The following is a 21,767-nucleotide window of genomic DNA, read 5'->3' as shown; positions in this document are numbered from 1 at the left end:
AGGGTTACAGCAACTGTGTTCACGTGAAAACGCCCTCAGCTATGCTCAGAAAAACAAAACTGTATCTCTCCACTGAGCTGATTATATATAGCAACACATAAAGCATATTTCTAAAACAACGAGTGACAAATAACCATAAAAGCTACCCTTCAACATCTTTTCCATAAACCCTTGACCATTGCTAAGTAGGTTCTAGAAAATTCCTCCTGCTCAGTTCCCCCACTTTATGTATGGCCAATAAGCCAAGCGAGCAACCTTGGTAGTTTGTCCATTTTAAATTGATGAATCAGAAGACATCATCCAAGGCAATGCCCACTATGACCCTGGGCCCAGCAACACAGGTGATCTCATCTTTTCCATGACCAGTAGCCTTCTTCATACCCTCCTGACATGGCAGTACTTCCAAGTGGCTTCCGAGATCACCAAGTTCACTTTCTGCCTGAAGTTCCTACCCCCCAAAGCCACATTAGAATCTGAAAAGAAAACCAATAAAAGTAAACCACCAATGTGAGAAGGTGCTGATTTAAGCGAAATCTGTGAATTCCTTTGTAAATCAGAATGATTCTTCGCCATCGCTTTACCTAACAAGATCCCCGCCTCTCCCAATAAGTACCTTAGCATCTCTCATGAACTGAAATTTTCACTCAGTTTTCTTCAGTAACTGTGACTTTATAACCTGCTTTTGCTAGGAAGCTAGGAGTTATAAAACATCTATCTACACCTAAAAGAGGAGCATTGCTTCCAGAACATTCATTTTTTAAAAAGATAGTGACAAGGACAAATATATTTTAAAACCAAGCACTCTCCCTCAGGCTCACTTGAGACAAGGAGAGGTAGATCATTCTGTTTATCAAAGGATGAGACCTCTTTAATATTTGCTCACAGGGACTAACACACTATGAAAGAAACAGCTGGGGGTTTGGACTTTGTTCACCATGAATTTGAACCTTGACCATTGATTAAGGTCTTGAGCTTCTGCTCAAAGTCATGGTATTATCATCTGTGAGTAAAGAGGAAAAGTATTATCTACAGGGAAATGGTGACAGCAGTGTAATTGAAATATTTCTGCAGAAAGGCTCTACTATGTCTCACTCAGGATTTGGAGAGAGAAAGAGCAACTAGTGGGGACTAACAGGTTAGAATAAACCTACTTGGATGCTTCAAAAAGGCTCCATGAGCTTGGGGAGATAGTACTTGCTCTGCAAGGATCCATGCAAAAAAGCCTGCTGTAGTGGTGTGCACTTTTAATACTGCTGGGGAAGCGGAGATCGGAACCTTGGAGCTTGTTGGCCAGCCAGACTAGCCTAGTTGGATGAGCTCCAGGCCAATGAGACATGCTAGCTCAAAAACCAAAGTGGATGATGGCTCCTGAGTAACGACACATGAGACTGACGTCTGGCCCACATAACACACACACACTCACACATGCACATGCCCTCACACACTCTCACACACACTCGCTCACACATGCACACACACCCATACACACACACACACACACACACACACACACACACACACACACACACACACACACCACACGCAGAGATAGGGGGCGTTCAAAGTGGCTATAAAGTGGAGGCCTATGAACTGGAGCATTGGGATTAGGTGATGTTCCTTCCTTCATTCTTAGTTGAGTTGCTCATCGTCTGAGTGAGGTAGTTTATTTCCTGCATCGCAGTGTCCTCTTCTGCAAACGATACAGCACCCTTGGTCTTTTCTATCTCTCTGAACCATTAGAAGATCGATAGTGCAGGCTGGCTGTGCAGGTGGGCTTGGTGGAGACATGAGAAGATGAGAACATGGAAACTACTGAACAGTGTCATCCCAGCTGCCAAAGCCCACCCAGGGCCAAACATCTGGGTTTGGGGTGTGAATCTTCATATGCAGCTCACATGACAATGTTTATGCAGAGAAGGCTGAAGCAAAGCAGGGCACGAGACACATGGTTTGCGAGCAACGCTTGCATTAAGTGTCTTTAAAGGTATGCATTGTGCCAGGCTAAAATTATCTTGCACACACAACTTGAGGATGGTGAGACACGATTCAGGAGATTTTATCGCAAACAATGAAAAAAGGGGGGGGGGGCACGGAGGGAAGGGTCAAGCAGGGAGGCAGAGTTTGGGTTTACCATGAAGTTTCCACATCTCCTTATTAGACCTAATATTTCAAAGTTTGGCATGTGCAGGAGAAAGATCTGCCACTCACTATAGTCTAAAACATCCAAGCATTGTTTGCAGAGTGTCTAGGCTCCTCTGTTCCAGACCCAGCTGGTGCCTTGAGAGAAGTCAGTCTCTTTTCCTTGTGTGCAAAGGGCCAGCCGTCTCCGGGGAAGAGTTCTGTTTTTAGAACTGATGATAAATGTGTGTGAGGGATCCTGTTAAGCGGGGAATTCCTTTGAAATTTGTATTTCTCTTTCTCTCAGTTGTCCATAGATAGATCCTGGCCACATTTGGGTATGAAAGCTCCTCGGCTTGACTCCCCCTTGAGAGTCATGTTTTTTTTTTTTTGAAAGGAGCTTTTTTTAAAAGTGAAGGCTGTTTTTTCACTCAGAATAAGAATATTCTCCAGCAGTGAGGTTATTGGGGTAACGGGATCCATATGTTGAAGCCGACAGCTAATGCTCAGCATATGGGCAGTGAACTTTGCAGACAGAAGTATGCCTCTGCTAGTAGAAAATGCCCTTGGAAACTCCACAGAAGAATATCTATTGCTCAGGCAAGTCATAGAGGAGGAACAACTTCCAGACTTCAAAGTACCGTCCGTCCCATGAAGTGTGAGCCACCAAAAGCAATGGAAGAGGCTCTGGTTGGCCTTCAAATTCACAGCTTGTAGCCTTATAGCCGCCTCTGCTATGCCCCAAGCTCTCAGAATACCAAAGGGGCTTAACTGTGGTCTTTCCAACTCCGTGAGAAATGTCAGTACTAAGGGTTGTCACTCAGCATGCCCAGATGGTTTCTGACATTCAAAGAGAATATCTTCCCTCTTCACAAAGATTGCACTGCAAAGGGAGAGAGAACTTACCTGAGATGAGAGCCATGCTCACATGTAACTACAAGTGACTGTAAGGGAATCACTGCAGTGCTTGTCCCTCTTGGGAGAGTGAAGAGGCAGATCATGGTGACATCTGAGACCCTTTCCAAATGTCAGTGTGCAACTGAGCATCACCTAACTCCAGCTACAGAAGACTGGTGAGGAAAGCAACCCCAGCTGGTTGCAAATCTGGACCTGTGGACTCAGTCTTGGCCAGCATCATGACTCAGGAACAAAGGCCATACACAGAAAGGTTGCGGGTGGGTAGGACAAGTCCTTACCAAGAAGAGACTTGATATTCTGAGAGCATATATAGAGGGAGAAGGTCTCCCTCAGTCACAGACATAGGGGAGGGGAGAAGGGGAGAAATGGGAGGGAGGGAAGAATGGGAGGAAACAGGGGAAGGGCTAACAATCTAGATGTATTATGAATAAATTAATAAACTAAAAAAATTAAACAAAAACAAAACCAAAACAACAACAACAAAAAAGAATTCAGCCCGGATTCCCAGACTGGTTGGCAATAGCAAAGTGGAGGTGACTGAGCCCCTAGATTATTGTACTGTTTCCTCCGGTTCAGTGTTTGAATATTCCCAAACCCAGCCTCTTATCCTTGGAGGAGCACTGAGCCCCCTCCCCTCCTTGGTCCTGAACCCCACCCCTTCCTCCTTTTCCTCCTTCCATTTTTTTTTTTTTTTTTTTTTTTCTCCAAGCTGGCTCCACCTCACCTCTTTCACTCTGCAGCATCTCCTGGATTTCTCAGGACCTGCTTTGTCTGTCAGTAGGATGATTAGGAAAGCTGTACCCCCAATACTCTGTCTACCCGCCCCCCCCCCCTTGCACTCCCTTTCTAGCCCCAGGCAGGCCCTTTGATCCCTGTATTCTGCTGAGCACAACTGTGGTCTCTTGTCTCAGGAGCCCATACTTGCTTGCCGGAGCTGCTGCACGAGCCCTGCCAGTGAGCCGGTTACCATGGCAACAAGCTTTCCCTCTTCTACTGTGAACAGAAAATGGCTGTTGGAAGGAAGAGCTCAAAGTCTCTGACCCAGCCTAGGGTTTTTTGGGGGGTGGGGGGTGGGGTGGGGTGCGGCTTCATAATGGCTCTAAGGAGCTCCCTCCATTGCACCCAATGTGTACTAGCCTCTGCCTTTCAGATTTACTTAAGGAGAGCAAAGGCAGAAGGAAGTTGATTTCAAATGAATAAAGCATTCTGCTTTCCTTATCCTAAAACTGTTATGTTCACGAACAGTTGTTATCTGCTCTGAGGGGATAAGCGGGAAGCAGAGTAAAGCGGGCATCGGCGAGATCTAGCGTTAGTGTATTTTTTCTTATCAGTGCCATGGGAAGACTGAGCGCATGGATATTCAAATAAAAATTCAGGGAAAGTAGCCGAGGGATGCAAAGAATTCCACAAAGCACGGGCCGTGGGGTTTCAGAGGCGCGGCAGACTGATTGGCGTACCAATGTTGTTTCTAGCGCTGGAGATGGGCGTGATGGTTATAGGTTGTGGGGTAAGGTGGACCCTCATGGGCACCCCTGCTTCAGAATGGGTCTGATTCACTGTGGCATCATAGGGAATGTGCAAGCTATCTCTTTGCATAGTTCTGAGGTGACAGGCATCCCTGCTCTTAATAGCCCTAGAGACATTTCAGACTGACGCCCAAAGGGGACTGGCTAGCCAGCTCTTTCTGTGAACACAAAGCATAGTTGTTTAGTCAGTCACCAAGGGGGCCCTTGCACTCTGACAGCAGATAAGAGTTCCTATCTGAGTGGTCTAGGCTGTGTCTCCGTCTGACTCCTGTGTAAAGTTACTTTGATAGTGGCAAGTTCTCAGAAGCCAAATAAACCTCGTCTTTTTAAAACCGAGCTTGAAAATCCTGTTTTTGAGTGAAAGTTACGGGGTTTGGGCTCAAAATTTTAAAGATACGTTTGAACTGAATTTTTCCTTTTTTTTTTTCCCCCCCCAGTTTCCCTGCAGGTGGATATTGTTCCTAGCCAAGGAGAAATCAGCGTTGGAGAGTCCAAATTCTTCCTGTGTCAAGGCAAGTGTCCTAGGTCCCATCACATCCCCAAGCTTGCCTCCAAAACCTATTGCTCAGAGTAGGAGCCAAGAGTACCAGGCCTAGAATTCTGGCCACTGCTTTCTGCTTGGTCAACAGTATTACAGAACATTCTCAGAGACCTTCCTCTCATAGTCACATGCCATCTACATTTCTGCTTGACAATGGAGCTTCTCAAACGGCTTTGTAGGAAAATCACCACACACCCCAGGGGGTGAATCATCTCAGATCTGGTATCTTGTCTGTAGGTACAGTTCTGGAAAGCAGGAAGAGCATAGAAAGGGTGTCTCCATAGATCAGGCCAAGGCCCATTACTTAGAACACCTCAGACCTCAAAAATCCAAAAAGGGCTTGAAAGGACATTGAACATAGGTAGCAGTTCCTGTGAAAACACCTATCTTGGATTTCCAGGATGGATCCAAATACCAAATGCATTCTGTACCATCACTGCTGCACATGTGTGCAGCTCTGGCATGTGCCATAGCTGATGTTCTTACTGCTTCTTTGGGAAATATACCCCTGATGATCATCCTGACAGGAACCATGCTGTCGAGGAAATAGGCTTCAAGGTGTTTATAGATGGTGTGCCTGGGATTTGGAATGTAGCCAAAACAGGAACGAACTGAGCTAGGTGGAAGCTGTGTTGTTTAACAAGCAGCTTTTGGTGGAAAGGAGCTCTAACTGCAACCATGACCTGCATCTGGTCAGAGGGGTGTGGCTGCTGAGTCCCTTTGCTCTAGCTCGGCCATCATTCCAACAGTTTTCAGTGATCTAAAGATACTCAGTGCCTACAGCACAGCTTCCAAATTGTGATATTTATTGAAAACATGATGGGTCCCCAAAGGAAGACTACATTTCCATACCAAGCAACTGCATGGGGCTAGGCAGGACGGGCTGGTGCCCCCATACAGGTAGCAAGACAAAGAAGGAGCGTTGGACTGAAGAACTGTTCACCCTGACCTGGTCTGCCCTCTAGGCAGCTGAGCAACAGTAGTGTCCCTCACAATTGCCCAAAGAGAGGAGGCATCTGCTGGTGTTCTGTTTCCTTGGAGCATTTAAGGCATCAGGCATCAGAATGTCATTGATATCAGTTCAAACAGAGCTGCTACAGTTAAAATGTCTGTAATATTAACTCTTGGATTACCCAGTTTCTCTTATCATCAACTCAGAAGATGACCAGTGTCCATCCTTTACATCCTGATCAGTTGGTTCAGGCCAACCAGGTCCTAGAGATCAGGGCTTAGATAAATTAACCCCCTTTATTTCCCAGTGCATAATGCACATTCATTCCTAGCTTAGTGTATGGTGCACAGTGAATTTGCAACAAATATTGTTTCAATCCCCAAGGTCATGACCACTAAGAGAATACTATAGGCACAGGCAGCTGGTGAGTTCTTTCAACTCTACAAGTTGTTATGTATACAACCAAGCAGACAAAGAGCAGAGCTGCAAAATGTTTCACAGTAGAGGTCCCTTTCCAGCCTTCCAGTCTTTGCCACCCAGGAGCTCTTACTGGGTAGCCATTGACACTCTGGGAGGGCTTAACCTTCTCACTTTCTGTGCTCTGAAAGTAATCTCTTCCTCCTCAGTGGCAGGAGATGCCAAAGATAAGGACATCTCCTGGTTCTCCCCCAATGGGGAAAAGCTCAACCCAAACCAGCAGCGGATTTCAGTGGTGTGGAATGACGATGACTCCTCCACCCTCACCATCTACAACGCCAATATCGACGACGCTGGCATTTACAAGTGTGTGGTCACTGCCGAGGATGGCACCCAGTCCGAGGCCACTGTCAACGTGAAGATCTTCCGTAAGAGCCTTCACATGCACTCCTCCACTCCCACCTTTGTTAGAGAGACGCATGGGCGGGTAGCCAAAGCAGAGAGATGGCAACAGGAGGACCAGGAAGGGCCTGGTAGTTCCTTGTTGCTAAGAGATCTGGTATATTTTCAAATGTTCTGTCATCAGCCCAGACCTCAGAAGTCTGGTTTCTACCAGTTGTCACCACACTCCCACTGTCCTCCATTCTCCAAGAGCTACACAGTTCCCAGAGGGCTATCATTGGTCCCGCCATGTCTTCTAAGTGACAATGACAGACCCTTGCTTCTCATACAGCCCAGTGACCTAGTGAGATGAAGCATTCTCTGGGAACACTTGATGCTGCTCAGAGCAGGTAGTTCCCATTGCTACTGAAAGCTGGGTTGGCAATGACATCCCATTGCCTTCTGACTGTACATAGCGTTGGCTCAAGTCATGGTAGGTAAGGGTTGATTGCCACAGCATTGATTGCCATGAAGTTGGCAGTCACTCTTCAGAATTCTCTCTGCTGCAAGAAAATTGGGGTGGGGTCAGAGTGGGAGACAAAAATAATAACCAATGACCCTTATTGTCACAGTAGGGATGACACAGCACTCACCGTGGTGTGTCACTACAGCAGGGAGCCCGTTCCCTTCTATAACCTCCTCTTAATGCCTGCTGTTCTGTATCAGTCAAAGACACAGTGCTAAGCAGGAGCCCCTCTTATACCGCTTAGTTATGGGTAGGAACTGTCCTGGCATTGAAAGCCAGGCAGCACAGTTCCAATGAGAAGGAATTTTTTCCCTCACTCTGCTCCTCTTGCTGTCTTTCAGAGAAGCTTATGTTCAAGAATGCACCAACCCCACAGGAGTTTAAGGAAGGGGAAGATGCTGTGATCGTGTGTGATGTGGTCAGCTCTCTGCCCCCAACCATCATCTGGAAACACAAAGGCCGAGATGTCATCCTGAAAAAAGATGGTAAGACGAGCTCCCATGAGCCCCAAGACCCCCTAGGTTCCCACCCCTACCCAGTCCCTAAGGCACTCCATTAAACAGAGCCAACATGTAATTTCTGGGTCCTAGACAGATGTGTTTATGTTACTAGTGTGTCCAAGCACCTGCTTGCCTCTCCAAAGCAAAAGACAAAGCATCCCTAGTTGACTTGGTCTCATCTGTATTTCAGGACCAGGGATGTCTTTTCTCATTTCAGCCTAAAACCAAACCCCATAACACTGAAGATAAAAGAAAGATTGAGACAGCCAGGTTGCATCCTGTGTCTGTAATTCCAGCATCTAGAAGCTGATGCAGGGGAATGGTTTTATGTTTGAGGCTAACCTGGCCTTCTTAGTGAGTTCCAGGCTGGAGAGCTATGTTGTGAAACTCTGTCTCAAAAGTAACAAAACATGAAACCAATAAAAGGCAAGGGCAGGAGGCTCAGCTGTTTGCTTGCCTGACTGTAGCGTTCTCAGACTGACCTTGGATGAACCCGCCTCTTGTCTCTTCCAGTCCGATTTATAGTCCTGTCCAACAACTACCTGCAGATCCGGGGCATCAAGAAGACAGATGAGGGCACTTACCGATGTGAGGGCAGGATCCTGGCCCGTGGGGAGATCAACTTCAAGGACATTCAGGTCATTGTGAATGGTGAGGGTTCTGTTCTTCCTGTTCCCTCCATTGCTACAACCAGGGCTTGCTTGGGACCTTCTCTTCCAGATCCTTCAGGTGTAGGCCTGTTCCATCATGTCTTTCCTGCACTACAGGAGGGTCTCTTCCTCACCAACACAAGCTCTGGGAGGGGGGCATTTTCTTGTCAACTCACTAGTTTTTGGTGTCTCCCCTCAGTTGTGCCTATTAAATGCCCTCTGTTGTCTAAGCAGGGCTAGTAACTCCCCATTCTGCTAACAAATCCTTCTTTGTCCCCAGTGTCCTTGATGTCCCCATCATTAGAAAGTTAGTTCTCTTGGTTTGGTGGGCAGAAAAAGAAATACTGCAATCAATTCAGGTCTCAGAATAGTCGGCCTCATGGTCTGTGGGCTTATTAATCTTAATTTGCAGTGTCAAATAAACACACCCATCTCATCGATCTGACATTTGCAGGATGTTTACAGGAAATTATAATGTCAGTGCTAAGAAAATAAGTAAATCACATTTGAATTGTTTTGGTTATTGATATGTGCTTCCTTGCCAAACTCTCCCTCTCTTGTTCCTTCAGTGGGAGCACTTTGTGCACAGAGTTGTTTATAACAGTTGCAGTCAAATGTCACTCTGCTGAGCTGGTGTCTTTCGGAAGCCGGTACCAACTTGACACCCCTCAGGAAGTGCACCTTCTAACTTTTGCCAGTATGGAGGGCGGAGCCTCCTTTTAACATTAAGTCCCACCAATCCTCGTAGTTACATAGTAGTATGTATTGATTGAGAAAATATATCACAACAAATAGCCACTGTAAATCAAATACCACATGGACATGAGTTAAGACTCAATATAGCGGCTGAATTCTTAAAAACAGTAATGTACACTTGTGGGCAAGTTTTTGTTCATTTCACATTACTTATTTAGAATGCCACGTGAGTTTAGCTCCCTTACACTAAAACTATAGATGCCCAGGACTTTTAACCCCCAGATAGTGACACTGTGACCCGTGGGCCTCCAAATGCCTCTACTCAGAGCCATCCATCGGGTTCTTTTAAGTTTTGCACAACTACTCCTGACATTCTTCTTTCCTTCAGTACCACCCACCGTCCAGGCCAGACAGAGCATCGTGAATGCCACTGCCAACCTGGGCCAATCTGTCACCTTGGTGTGTGATGCTGATGGCTTCCCAGAGCCCACCATGAGCTGGACAAAGTAAGAAACTGGTTTGTGCCTTGGGTCATGGGTGGGCAAGAGGAGAAGGCAACCCATAGAACCCACTGCCTGTCAGCTTTTCAGTGGCATGAGTATGGAGTTCCTAAAATACCAGGGTGAGGAATGGTTCTTTCCTGGGAAGTTCTCCTCCTCCGTGTTTTATATTATTCTTCCTTTTTTTTTTTTTCAGTTTTGTGGGGGCAGGGACAGATGTGCCTTTCGGTGATAGTTCTATGAAATCTTTCTGACTGCTACTGATAGCCTTTGCACGGACTCAAAAGATTGAGGTGTGGTATAAAAAAAAAAAAGCATATAAAAGGAAGTGCTACTCAGAAGTCTTTCCCTTGTATGTAGACTGAGCCTGTCCCATAAGCAGTCCGCATTCTGCGGGAACTGAACGCAAATGAAACCCCTTTAACCCTCACGCTCAGAGTCACTACCGTTTGCATCTCCGCTCTGTGTAGGGATGGGGAACCCATAGAGAACGAGGAGGAAGATGACGAGAAGCACATCTTCAGTGATGACAGTTCTGAGCTGACCATCACAAATGTGGACAAAAACGACGAGGCTGAGTACGTGTGCATTGCTGAGAACAAGGCCGGCGAGCAGGACGCCTCCATCCACCTCAAGGTCTTTGGTAGGTACAGTGTAGTGTGGGGTCAGGGCCACTGTTTGGCCAAAATTCCTCTGACTTGGCATGTTCTGTCCGTCAGAAAGGTGTGCCCGCACTGCTGTGGCATGCATCCTTGAGGCAACCATTTGCTGCCTGCTGTGACACCTAAGCCTCAGTCCAGGAAACCAGTCAGGCCTCTTTAATAACACACAACCTCCTAGCTGGTCTCCTTGCTCCTCACCTTGGCTCCCTTCAGTCTTGTCTACTCATGGCAGCCAGAATGCTCTCCATGCCAGTCTTCTTTCCAAGATCCCTGTTGCAATGAAAGTCAACGCCAGCCTGACCCCAAGGCCCGGTGTACCCTAACTCCTGCCTTGTCCTCTAGCCCCAGCTTTCCCTTCCTCTGCTCCACGGAAAAGGCTCTCCATCATGCCAGCCTCCTTTCTGTCTCTGCCTCAGAGCAAATTCCCTATCTCAGAGACATGGCTTTTGAGACTCTTCTGCCAGGACTCTCGTTCCCTAAGAGCTGAGCAGTCTTCTTCTTGTCATTATGAAGATTTCAGCTCAAGGGCAACTTCCCTGTGAACTCTTCCTCAGCAGTCTGCTTTTGCCTCTCCCTACGCCAGCTACTGCCCTCCTGACTGCCCTCAGGATTTACTACTCCTCTTGCCGTGTTTGTTTGAGAGGGATTGTTTATCTCTATCAGCATTCTAAGTGTGTTGGGAGCACACTGGCTGTCTTAGATGCTCCTTTATCCCTGGTCCTCTAAACAGCTCCAGACTCACTCATGGTCCCTCAGTAAATATCAGTGCCTGGTCGGTGGCCTCATCTTTTTTGCCCTGACTCCTGGCTTGTGTGCCACTGTAATAGAAAGTCACAGGAAAAGCTTTCATGTCACCATCCACTTTGTCTTTGTAAATCAGAATTAAAATGCATTTCTGGCCTGCTTGTGCAAAATGGAATTTGTGGCAAAGAAAGGTGTACCCTAGGGGCTCTCAAATGGTCCCTGTTTATCTTTCTGAAAGGTACAATTGAAGTGCTTCGTTGTAGAGCATGCTGGTTAGCATGAGGCTGGAGAAACCTCTCTGGTCCCTGTCCCTCCCAGCTGGTAAAATGTACACCTAGGAGCCAGGGTTGGGATCTGCTTGTTTAGACTGATGGAGAGAACTCTATGCAAATGTGCTATTGAAAATCAGGTGCTTTTATGCCAATGACCCTGATCATCACAGGTGAATATCTTCTGTTCTTTGATGACAGCTGGGTCTACAAATAGGTCATGAGAAAAAAACATTAAACTTCATGAAAAACATGAGCATGTGTACATATATGGCATATATGTGTGTGCAGCTGGACATGTATGTCCATGAGGACGCAAACCGAAGGTTAGCCACAGATGTCATTGCTCAGGTGCCATCCCCTTGTTTGGGAAGATAGGGGTCTCATTAAGCTGGTACTTGCTAATACAGCTAGGCTAGCTAGCAGAAAACTCCGGGGATCTGCCTGTCTTCATCTCCCCATGTTGGAACTACAAGTGCAGCCGACTAAACCCAGAGTTTTGATTTAAAAAAAAAAATGTGGGTCTGAGGTTCAGGCTAAGATTATCAGGTTTGCAAAGCAAACACTTCACTGAGTGAGCTGACTTCCTAACCCATAAAAGCCCATCAGTGATGCTGTTTTCTCTCTACTTCAGATGAATCTCCCCCACCCCCATCATGCTGTCTTCTAGGTTATTTGTTAATTTATCCCTTCGTTGACTAAATATTGACAGCCTTTGCAGTTAGAGTAGCTAGAGAGATAAGTAGAAATGGACCCCGAGAACACAAAGATAGAGATAAACATATAAACACACAAAAAAAGAATAGATACTGTCCATCTGCACTGTCCACTTGAGTGTCTACTGTGTGTCAGGCCATTGCCGAGTTTAAAATAAAATTTCACGGAGTCTGCTCCCATCAGTAGATTCACAGGCGTGTATAGATGTCCAACGCTGACATTTTAAATGACAGTCCCCTCCCCCCATAATGACTCCATAGCAACAGTGTGATGGTGTTTTATAGCAAAACATTTCCTATCGTGTCCGGCAAGAGTTAGTCATCAAAATGATGCACTGCATGAAATATAGAATGGCAGGGCAAGTGCTTCAGGCATTACTTGCCCTAGGCAGAGTTGAGGAAAATGTACTGTGTTGCATTTGAGCTGCTGTGGACAGGGACTCTGCCTGTTTGGCTCACGCATATGCCTTTAGCTCCTAGGACAGTTGGGAGGAGGAGGTGAATAATTGAAGGAACAGCCATGAGTTCATTTGACTGAAGCATGAGCCATGTCCTAGAGAGATGATCCTGGGATCAAGTTGGCCTCGCTTGTTTCTGGGAAACTTTTTAAAGCATTGTCCCCATCAAATGATAATGACAGCAATAGACAGTGCAGAAGGAGCACTTATCCTAGGCCATGCCATATAGCCACAAATATGTCCTTCCAATCCTCACCACAGCCACTTAAGTGCCTCAGTTATTGCTCCTATTTTGCAAATGCGACAGGGAGCACAGGTACTCCTTAAAGGAGCCACAATGTTGGCTTCTCGGTCCATACCCTGGGATAGTAGTGGTGGCTACATCTCCGTGCAGCCTATCAGCACCTTGCTAACTCTGCCTGGCCTCAGGAATGGGTAGGAATGTGAGAGATGCTGTGCTGTCCCTCAACCACCATGCTGCTCGTGGGCTCTCCAGATGTTTTCCACTTTTTACCTGAGGAATTTTTGAAGTTTTAAGAAATCTTTAAACAAACTATGGTTTTGGTACACATATGATTTTCCACTTACTTAAAAACTGAAAGCACATTTGCATACCAATGAGGCGGGCATGCTTGTTTATTTAATAAAGAATTCGATCTTGGCTGAATATCTGCTATTACAGGACACAGAATGTCTTCAGTGTTCTTCAGAGTTGCTTGATGTTTTTGTTTTTATAATCATCAAGCCTGAGAACACCACTTTGCATAAATACACAGCACAAAATGGCAGAAATTTGTTTAGGGCCATTTCAGAAATTGTTGGAAATTCTGTCTCCAATCCCAAGCCAAAACTCATTGAATAATTTTTCTGTGAGACTCAAGTCAGCAGCCCAAATAGCAATTTTTAAAATCAAGCGTTCTAACACAATACTATCCAAAGACACACTAATTTGATACTTACATGCTGAGGAATGATGGTAGGAAAATATTTGAAGTCGTTGTTTTACATAATTAAGCCATTCTGTTTCCATAAGAGCAGAAAACTTTGCATGTGCAGTAAAAACACTACAATTCATAACATACAATAGTCTTGAATCTGAGCCGAGGCTTTGCAGCCAGTGTTTGTTCGCGTTGTGTGGTAGGATGGCATATGCATGCTGAGCGCTAAGAACCAAGGCTGCAGTGAAGTCACACAATCCGACATGGGCGAACACTGCCAGAAGTAACTTAGGATTTTGCATTTGATTTTGAATTAATTTCTGGTCTTTTCATGTCCGGAAACATCTCACTATTGCCAAACGTTTTGTCACCTCTGCTTTGCAATTGTGTAACTTCATAGGGTCACAACCCAGCATTAGGAGGCTGCTCTCTGGAACTCACTCAGCTCTAGCGTAGCTAGATGAGAACAGCTCTTGTTCCCCTCCCAGGCTCCTTTGGTGGTAATGACCGGCTCAGGCAGGAAGGACAGGTAGCAAATGAGGGGTTATGTGGGGCTGTGGGAAAATGAGCAGAGTGGATAAGGCCTAGGAGAAGTGATAAGGAAAAGAGAAATTAAGATGAAGAAACAGGCAAGACAGCATTTGTCTCCCCAGACTTCATCCTAAACAAATACGTACATCCCTACATTCCTGTGTATCTGCGCGCGCACGCGCGCGCGCACACACACACACACACACACCACCACCACCACCATTATTTTTCCTCAAGGCTGCTAGAATGTCCTCTATACAGCAAACAGGGCAAGCAGAGGAGAGATGGCTAGGCTCTTAGAGAGACCGCAAGGAAATCATGGACCTGTACCAGCTGTATCAAATTCAGAATCGGTATCCTCCACAATGCCGCAGGGGAGCTCCTCCAGCTTTCGTGAGCCCCTGTCTCTCTCCTTTCTATCTTCTAATCCTCCTTTCCTTCCACCTCCTATTGGTCTCCTCCATCGGTTGAAGCAACTAGTATGGAGTGAGAGAGCCCGGTGAACCAGTGGTTAGAGCATTTTCTTCGCTCTCTATCCTGTCCCTTGTAGATTGCTGGCATGGGTCATCCTTGAGGTAGATTGAGAAGGTTTGCTCAGCAGCAGGAAACCTTAATGATGTTGAAGAGGAGAGAGGCCTACACCTTGGGTAGCAAAGAGGGGATCAGACCTCTGATGGCTTTAGAATGGGTAGCAGTCAGTGTGTAAAAAACATGACTAAGTGGCACCCTATGATAGGGACCTGTTCTGCCATATAAGAGCCCTAGTTAGCAGCCTCAGGCTCCTTTCCATAAGTAGCTGCATTCTACATTGGCTGTGAGGTCCTATCTTCTTCATAGGTTCTTCTGAAAAAGTATCTTTGTCTCTGCAGATAAGGTAAGCCTGTACTAATGATCTTGGCATCTCATGCCGCTATGGGCTGAGGCAAGTTCTGTGGAAGGCAGAAGTCTTAGTTACCTGACTCACGTAACTGAATGATGGCAAGAGACAGCAAAAGACCACTAGGGGCCTGAAGGAGAAGGTCTCTGGGCTCTTCTTAGACTGGGCATGGGAGTGGCCTGGGCTAGGCTGTTGCTGAGAGGCAGACCGCAGAGGTGTGGACTAGTTTGCAGTCATCACAGGATAGTGAGGAGGGCAGTGGTTCGGATGAGAAATGTCCCCCATGGGCTCCAGCATTTGGGTACCTGGTGCCCAGTTGGTGGGGCTGTTGGGAGAGGTTAGAAAGTATGGGCCTGCAGTCGGAAGTAAGTCACTGGGGCAGGATTTGAGAGTATATCCTATCCCCTTACCTTGCTCCTAGTTGGCTCTCTCGGCTTGGTTTAAAATGTGAGCTCTCAGCTTCTTGCTCCTGCTGCTATGCCTAATGCTTGTTGCAATGGGTCCACCATGAAAGTCTCTGTCCCTCTGAAACTGTAGGCCAAAACAAACTCTTCTATGAATTGTCTTGGTGATGGTGTCTTATAACAGTTACAGAGAAGTAGCTCATCCAAAGAGGCATGCAGCCATTGGAGGCACTAGGTCTCATGGAGGCAGAGAGACAGCAGAAGGAAGATGGAAACTCTTGGGCTCCGTAAAGCTTAAGCTGGAACAAAAACCATGGGAAGATGAACCTTGGAGAGATCACCCTGGTGCTAGCAAGGAGTGGGAGGGAATCTTTTACAAGCAAGAGGACTCTGCCTGTGTTCCTATTTGTCCAATACTGTTTTCTGTCTCCATGTAATTATTTAGAATATCTTTATTGTATTTTTTCCTGTTGCTTAGATAGAATACACACACACACACACACACACACACACACACACACACACACACACACACGAACTTAGAAGAGAAAAGGGTTTGTTTTGGCTTACAGTTCCAAAGGGGATACAGTCTAGTGTACCATTATATCGTGGTGCATGATGGGAAGGCGTGACATCAGGAGCAGGAGGCCAGCCTAGCAATCAGGAAGCAGAGATCACATCTCATCCACACACAAGAAGTGGACAGGAAACAGGGAGTGAGGCCAGGCTATAAAACCTCAAAGGCTGAGTGATGTACTTCTTCCAGCTAGGTTCTACCTCCTAAAAGTGCCCCAACTTTCCTCCCAACAGCGCCACCAGCAGAGGACCAAGTGCAACAAGGCATGAGCCTCCAGGGGCATTTCACAGTCAAGCCTCTATACCTGTGGCATTTCACACTCTATTCCTGTGATATTCCAAAGGGTATTCGCTGCCTTCCATCCTCTAGTGCTGACAAACAGCACTGCTTCCGGGGCCAGGTTTCGAATCACCCCTTCCAAAGATCTCTTTGTACCAAAATTCCTCTTTGTAAAGAATGTGTTGGCAGCACATTTTTCCCCAGCACTTTGGAAGGCAAAAGCAAATGGATCTCTGTGAGTTTGAGGTCACGCTGGTCTCAAAGCAAGTTTCAGGCTACCCAGTGCTGTATAGTGACCCCCTGTAAAATCAACAACAACAACAAAACTACAAAAAACAAAACAAAACACCACTGTGTTCAATAAAATGTAGAAAAGGCCAGGCAGTGGTGGCACACACCTTTAACCTCAGCACTCAGGGAGGCAGAGGCAGTCAGATCCCTGTGAGCTCAAGGCCAGCCTGGTCTACAAAGTGAGTCCAGAATAGTCAAGGATACACAGAAAAACCCAGTCTTGAAAAACACAAAACCAGAAACAAACAAACAAACAAAACAAAAACAAACAAAAAAGAAAATGTAGAAGTATGTAGTCCCCTTTCCTAAACACTTGTACAATGTAATCTTTGTAGCCATCTCGGAGACAGAGACGCATAAACCAGATGCTAACAGATGGCACCTGGCCTTCCTCTGTTACTGTTTCACTGACAGGACAGGGTTCTGGGGGGGCCGTGAGAAGGCCTATAACACTGTCCAAATCTCAGACTCTTAAGTTACAGTTCCCAGAAATGCGGCCGTCATACAGCTGGCTAGCTCCAGCCCCAAGTTGCTGTTGAGAGAGTCCATCGTTCTCTTGTCTTCTGTCCCTTTTCCTCTTCATTGGGCCACTTTAGTAGCCCACAAGAGTCAACTCACATTTTGCCTTGATTTGACTTCACTTCATTTTGCTCTCTAAAATGTATAATTTGATATCAGTGAGCCCTCGCTTCCATACCGTGTCAGCTGTGACTTCCTACAAGGCATCTTTATCAAGATAAGGCAGAGAGTCATCCTACAGAAGGCTTCATCCAGAGCTAATGGGATCCATCGTCTCAGCATCACCTTGCCATACTTGGCTAACATTTGTCCATGTGCCAGCCATGAGAAAACAATCTGCTAAGTGTCCTGTGGTAACTTTAGGAAGCCACTTGAACCATGCAGGTGATTTTTATCTGGAAGTAGACCATTTGTCACAGATTTTTATTTGTTGAAACAACATGAATGACTTCAATTTGTATGTCTTCAGGCCATATTTTCTTAGCTGACTTGCAGTTACTATGAGTTTAAATATAAAAGAAATGTAGTGATTTCAAAAGCCACCTGTCATTCTGGCTTCGTGTCTCTCTTGCCTCGCCTTTCTCTCTAGCAGTGAAATAAGTTGTGCGTGCAGCCTTATCTTTTCTCTTCTGTGGAATGTCTAGCAATTTCTGACTATAATTGTTTTAAATTAGGAAAATTCAATTTTCTCTAATGTTTTCACATTTAACTCAGCTTTGGAATGCTTGTGTTCCTTACATTACTCCAAACATTTGGAAAATGAACTCAGCTCAGCTCCTTCCTCCCAGCCCTCAGCCTTTCCTGCAGCATGCAACCAAAGCTTCCAAAAACGGCTTCTCCTCTAGGTTCCCTCCCTTCTAGAATCCCCCAAGATTAACCTTCTTGGGGTTCTTGGGGTTCAGTGACCACTTCGTGACTCTGATGAAACTCCACTCATGAGCCTCAGTGACTTATGAGTAAAATCCCAGATGCTGAATTTTGTCCTCTTGTCCCATGAAACAACTCTCCATCTATCTATCTATCTATGTATCTATCATCTATCTATCATCTATCTATCATCTATCTATCTATCTATCTATCTATGTATCTATCATCTATCTATCTATCTATCTATTGTCCCCCTCCTTTTCCCTCCCTTTCTACCTTCTCTTCTTTCTCCTTTTACACCTTGGCTTTCCTTAAATGAATTTTCTGGACTTAGAATGACTCCATTCCACCCAGATTTGACCCGCTGAAAACCTCATGGCCGAACTCCAAAGCCATTTCCATGTGCAGGCTTGAGCCCAGGCAGCAATCTTCTGCAGCAGGCCTCAAGCACCTTATTGTCTGTCTATGACAGTCATTTCAATGTTGCCAGAACCACTGGGGATGCAGATGTGTGTCTCCTACTATATCTAGAGTTGAGACTTACATTTAGTAAATAATAAAACTTTTAAAAGAGGTCCATGCTATCATTTAAACCGTAAGAGCTAAATAACCAGTTTAAAAATCATCAAAATTAATTTTTTTTTCTTTTCAGCCAAGCCCAAAATCACCTATGTAGAGAATCAGACGGCCATGGAGCTAGAGGAACAAGTCACTCTGACCTGTGAGGCCTCAGGAGACCCCATCCCCTCCATCACCTGGAGAACTTCCACTCGAAACATCAGCAGTGAAGAAAAGGTACAATGTCGCCCAAGAGTTTCAGGGCTATGGAATGCAGACTTGAGGTACCTCAAGCCTACGCCATGCCCGGTTCTCTTTGGCACATGGGAAGATGGGATGCGGTCACCCATAGCCGCAGCGGGTCCTGCAACCTCCCTCCTTCCTCCAGCCTGCCTTGCTGTGGTCTACTCAACATCCTCTCACAGTGAGATGGGTACTGTTCCCTGGATAGATGGGCAAGGGTGTGTTGGTAGTGGGCATGGTCAATATAGATGTTCTGGGGAGGAGGCAATAGTGAGTTTCTGGCCCAGGCTTGTGGAGCTGTGAGGAACCAGGACAAGCAAAATTCTGGGGCACCAGAGGATGTGTCCATCAGCTCAGGCACACCCAGCAATGTATCTCTCTCAGGAACAGCAGGGACCAGAATGACTATTAATTCTCTTCCTCGCGTCTCATATACTCATGTTGTATGGACCCTGTGCACAAAAGCTTGGTTGCCTTTGTGTCTGCCTGTATTCTTGGTCACATCTGGATTCCATTTTGTTCTAAAGGCAAAAATAATTAGCAGTTTCTAGATGATGATGCTTACACCTGGGTTCTGTAATGTATTCACTAAAGTTTAAGAACGTGGCAGCAAATCCTTGGCAAGTTAGAATGGCTGAGAACATTTAACTTTAAGGTGCAGTGATCTGTAGGCAGCTGGAAAAGCTACCTTTATCAGTGGCGATATATAAATATTGGGGTGACCATGCCACATCGTGCAGCCCTTTGCTAGTGAGTGAGAAACAAGGGAAAAGGGCTGCTTTTCAGAGCAGTGTAGATCTTGTTAGGGCAAGCAACACAGCGGAGCACATAGCCCTAAATTCAATCTGAAGCACTGCATAAAGAAAAAGAAATGGTTTTATGGCACCTCTCCAGTATGATGTTACATCTTCTGTAATAATAGGCTTTGTTTTGGTTGGCCAAAACTTGGTTACCTACTCAGAAGTAATAGCCTTAGCCTTAAAGAATGTGTATAATGGATTGCCTATTGACCGGAATGTCAAACATGATAGATAATGCAGCACTCTTCAGCCTACCTAAAGAAAATCCCTTTTTAAAAAAACTGAAATAAAGCCAAAAGGGATAGAACTCAGTAGCAGGGCTAAAACTGGAATTTGAGGAAATGATGCCTGCCTCAGTAACAGAAACCAAAGCAGAATCTAAAGGAACAGAAAACGTGATTCCAAACACCCCATTCCTCTTTTTGCAAGTTTTATACCCAGAGTTTGAATCTAACTAAACAAAAACTCAACTGAGGAACTGCTAAATATTTTTGAAACACGCATATGCTGTTTGATTTGCAAAAGCCAGCTAAATTAAGAAGTGAGGTGTTTACTTTGATAATATCTTTAATGCACTGGAACTCAATTCCCAGCTAAGGGTTTTTTTTTTTTTTTTTTTTTTTTTTTTTTTTTTTTTTTTGGCTCCTTTTGTGGTGTTACATGGACAATGTACATTTCAGGGCTTAATTCGCATGGCCACCACTTTGCCGGTCTTTCTATATTAGATTTCAAAGTAGATTCATCCAAGTGACCCAATGTGTATCTCTGACCTACAGCCAAGGACAAAAACATCTATTTCAGATGAACGACGTTTTAAAGTTCTGTATCTTTTCTAGAAATAGCTCAACAGTTAAACTAGACAAGAAGGGTTATTAAGATTTGTGCCTACTTGGGGTTTGTCTTTAATGGGTTGGCACTTCTGGCTCACACCTACGATTTCATTTTTACTAAATGAGAATAAATAGCTAGGAACTAATATGCGGTCATACTCCCTAAATATTGAGACTGAAGACATCAGAAAAGGCCATTCTCAAGCCCCGTTGGTACTGATTTATTTTTTTTAACAACTCAGTTTTCTCTATCGATCATCTGTCTTGATCTGAGATAGCTACTCAAGCCCAGCACAGATTAGATAACAGTGTCTTTTACTGTAGACTAGCTCCAGGCTTGCTTGAAGTGGCATTAACGGAACATGAGTCAGTCAGTGTTAGAACAGTTCTCAAGCTAGGCTCCTGATGTTGCCACATTGCTGTATTCGCCTAACCAAAATCCTATGTAATAAAATTTGCCACTTCTACCAATTAAATATTGACATCAAAGAAGCTTGGTGCCAGTTTGATACTGTAGACGGCTAGAAGTGATGAAACGTGGTCTGTCCGTGAGCAGGCTGAACTCTAGTCCAAGTCATTTTTACTATGGCAACCTCTACTCACATTCTTTCCCACCTAAAGCTCTATTATATGTAACTATGTTTCAAGACCACCTGTACCATTGAGTTAGAGGAATGGAAGAAAACCTGCTAAGCAGGTCACAGGAACACCAGTTTATCTAATGAGTGAGACAAACCCCCTGAGAGTTAAAATCCACAAAACTTCAGGCTAAGAAATAGTTGGAAGATCCCTTTAGGGATTGTGTGGTTCCACCCGGCTTCCTTTCTAGCACCCCTGTCAGGTCACTCAGCCCACCTCTGACACATGATGGCTATGCTACCACAAAGGGCTCTCTTTCCCCCCCGCTACTACTCAGAACCCTCCACCTCTGCCACTTGGAGTCGGAGTCACTGAAAGAAAAGCAGCCAGCCTTGTTCCTCTAACACACACCCAGTTTTCCACTGTTTCTCATATGTCATGATTTCCATACCCCCCCCCTTTGTCTTATAGCATCACTTTACTAGCACACAATAAAATCTTATCCTCCCCACCCCACAACCTGAACCAATCTCAGTAGGATTATCATCTTGATCCAGATACCATCATGTAGTCAAAATAGCATTAGCCCTTGAATCATGTCACATCACAGTCACCTAGAATATGTAGGTCTATTTATGGACTACATTTAGGCCACTCATCTCCTGCCCTGCTCTCATGAAATTAAATGCTTAGGCAACAATGCAGAATTTTATATGTATTTCATTTGCTTCAGCTTTTTTCCTCAGCCACAATCACTTTGGCTATGTATGATTCTCCCTTCACTGGGATTGTCCTATGCATTATAAAGTATCTGCCATTTCTCAACCCTCCCTAAATGCCAATTGTAGCCATTACTGAAACACTCCTTGCTTGGAGAACTACTATTTCAGATCATCTTGC

The 21,767-nt window shown here is 45.3% G+C and overlaps 1 protein-coding gene across 17 annotated transcripts in view; it reads left to right on the top strand.

Annotated features, from left to right (window-relative positions):
* The window catches only part of Ncam1 (neural cell adhesion molecule 1), a 297,853-nt gene that overhangs the window by 227,697 nt on the left and 48,389 nt on the right, over positions 1-21,767 (top strand). For all 17 annotated transcript variants that reach the window (XM_051156388.1, XM_051156387.1, XM_051156392.1 and 14 more), the window contains exons 2-8: positions 5,000-5,074; positions 6,682-6,900; positions 7,721-7,864; positions 8,393-8,530; positions 9,614-9,731; positions 10,196-10,368; positions 18,510-18,652. In XM_051156388.1, the coding sequence (XP_051012345.1) occupies positions 5,000-5,074; positions 6,682-6,900; positions 7,721-7,864; positions 8,393-8,530; positions 9,614-9,731; positions 10,196-10,368; positions 18,510-18,652 (1,010 nt within the window). The remainder of the gene's footprint in view (positions 1-4,999; positions 5,075-6,681; positions 6,901-7,720; positions 7,865-8,392; positions 8,531-9,613; positions 9,732-10,195; positions 10,369-18,509; positions 18,653-21,767) is intronic.

The sequence above is a fragment of the Acomys russatus genome, chromosome 14, assembly GCF_903995435.1.
Source record: "Acomys russatus chromosome 14, mAcoRus1.1, whole genome shotgun sequence".
NCBI classification, from domain to species: Eukaryota; Metazoa; Chordata; class Mammalia; order Rodentia; family Muridae; genus Acomys; species Acomys russatus.
This window is presented reverse-complemented; position numbering and strand designations above follow the sequence as displayed.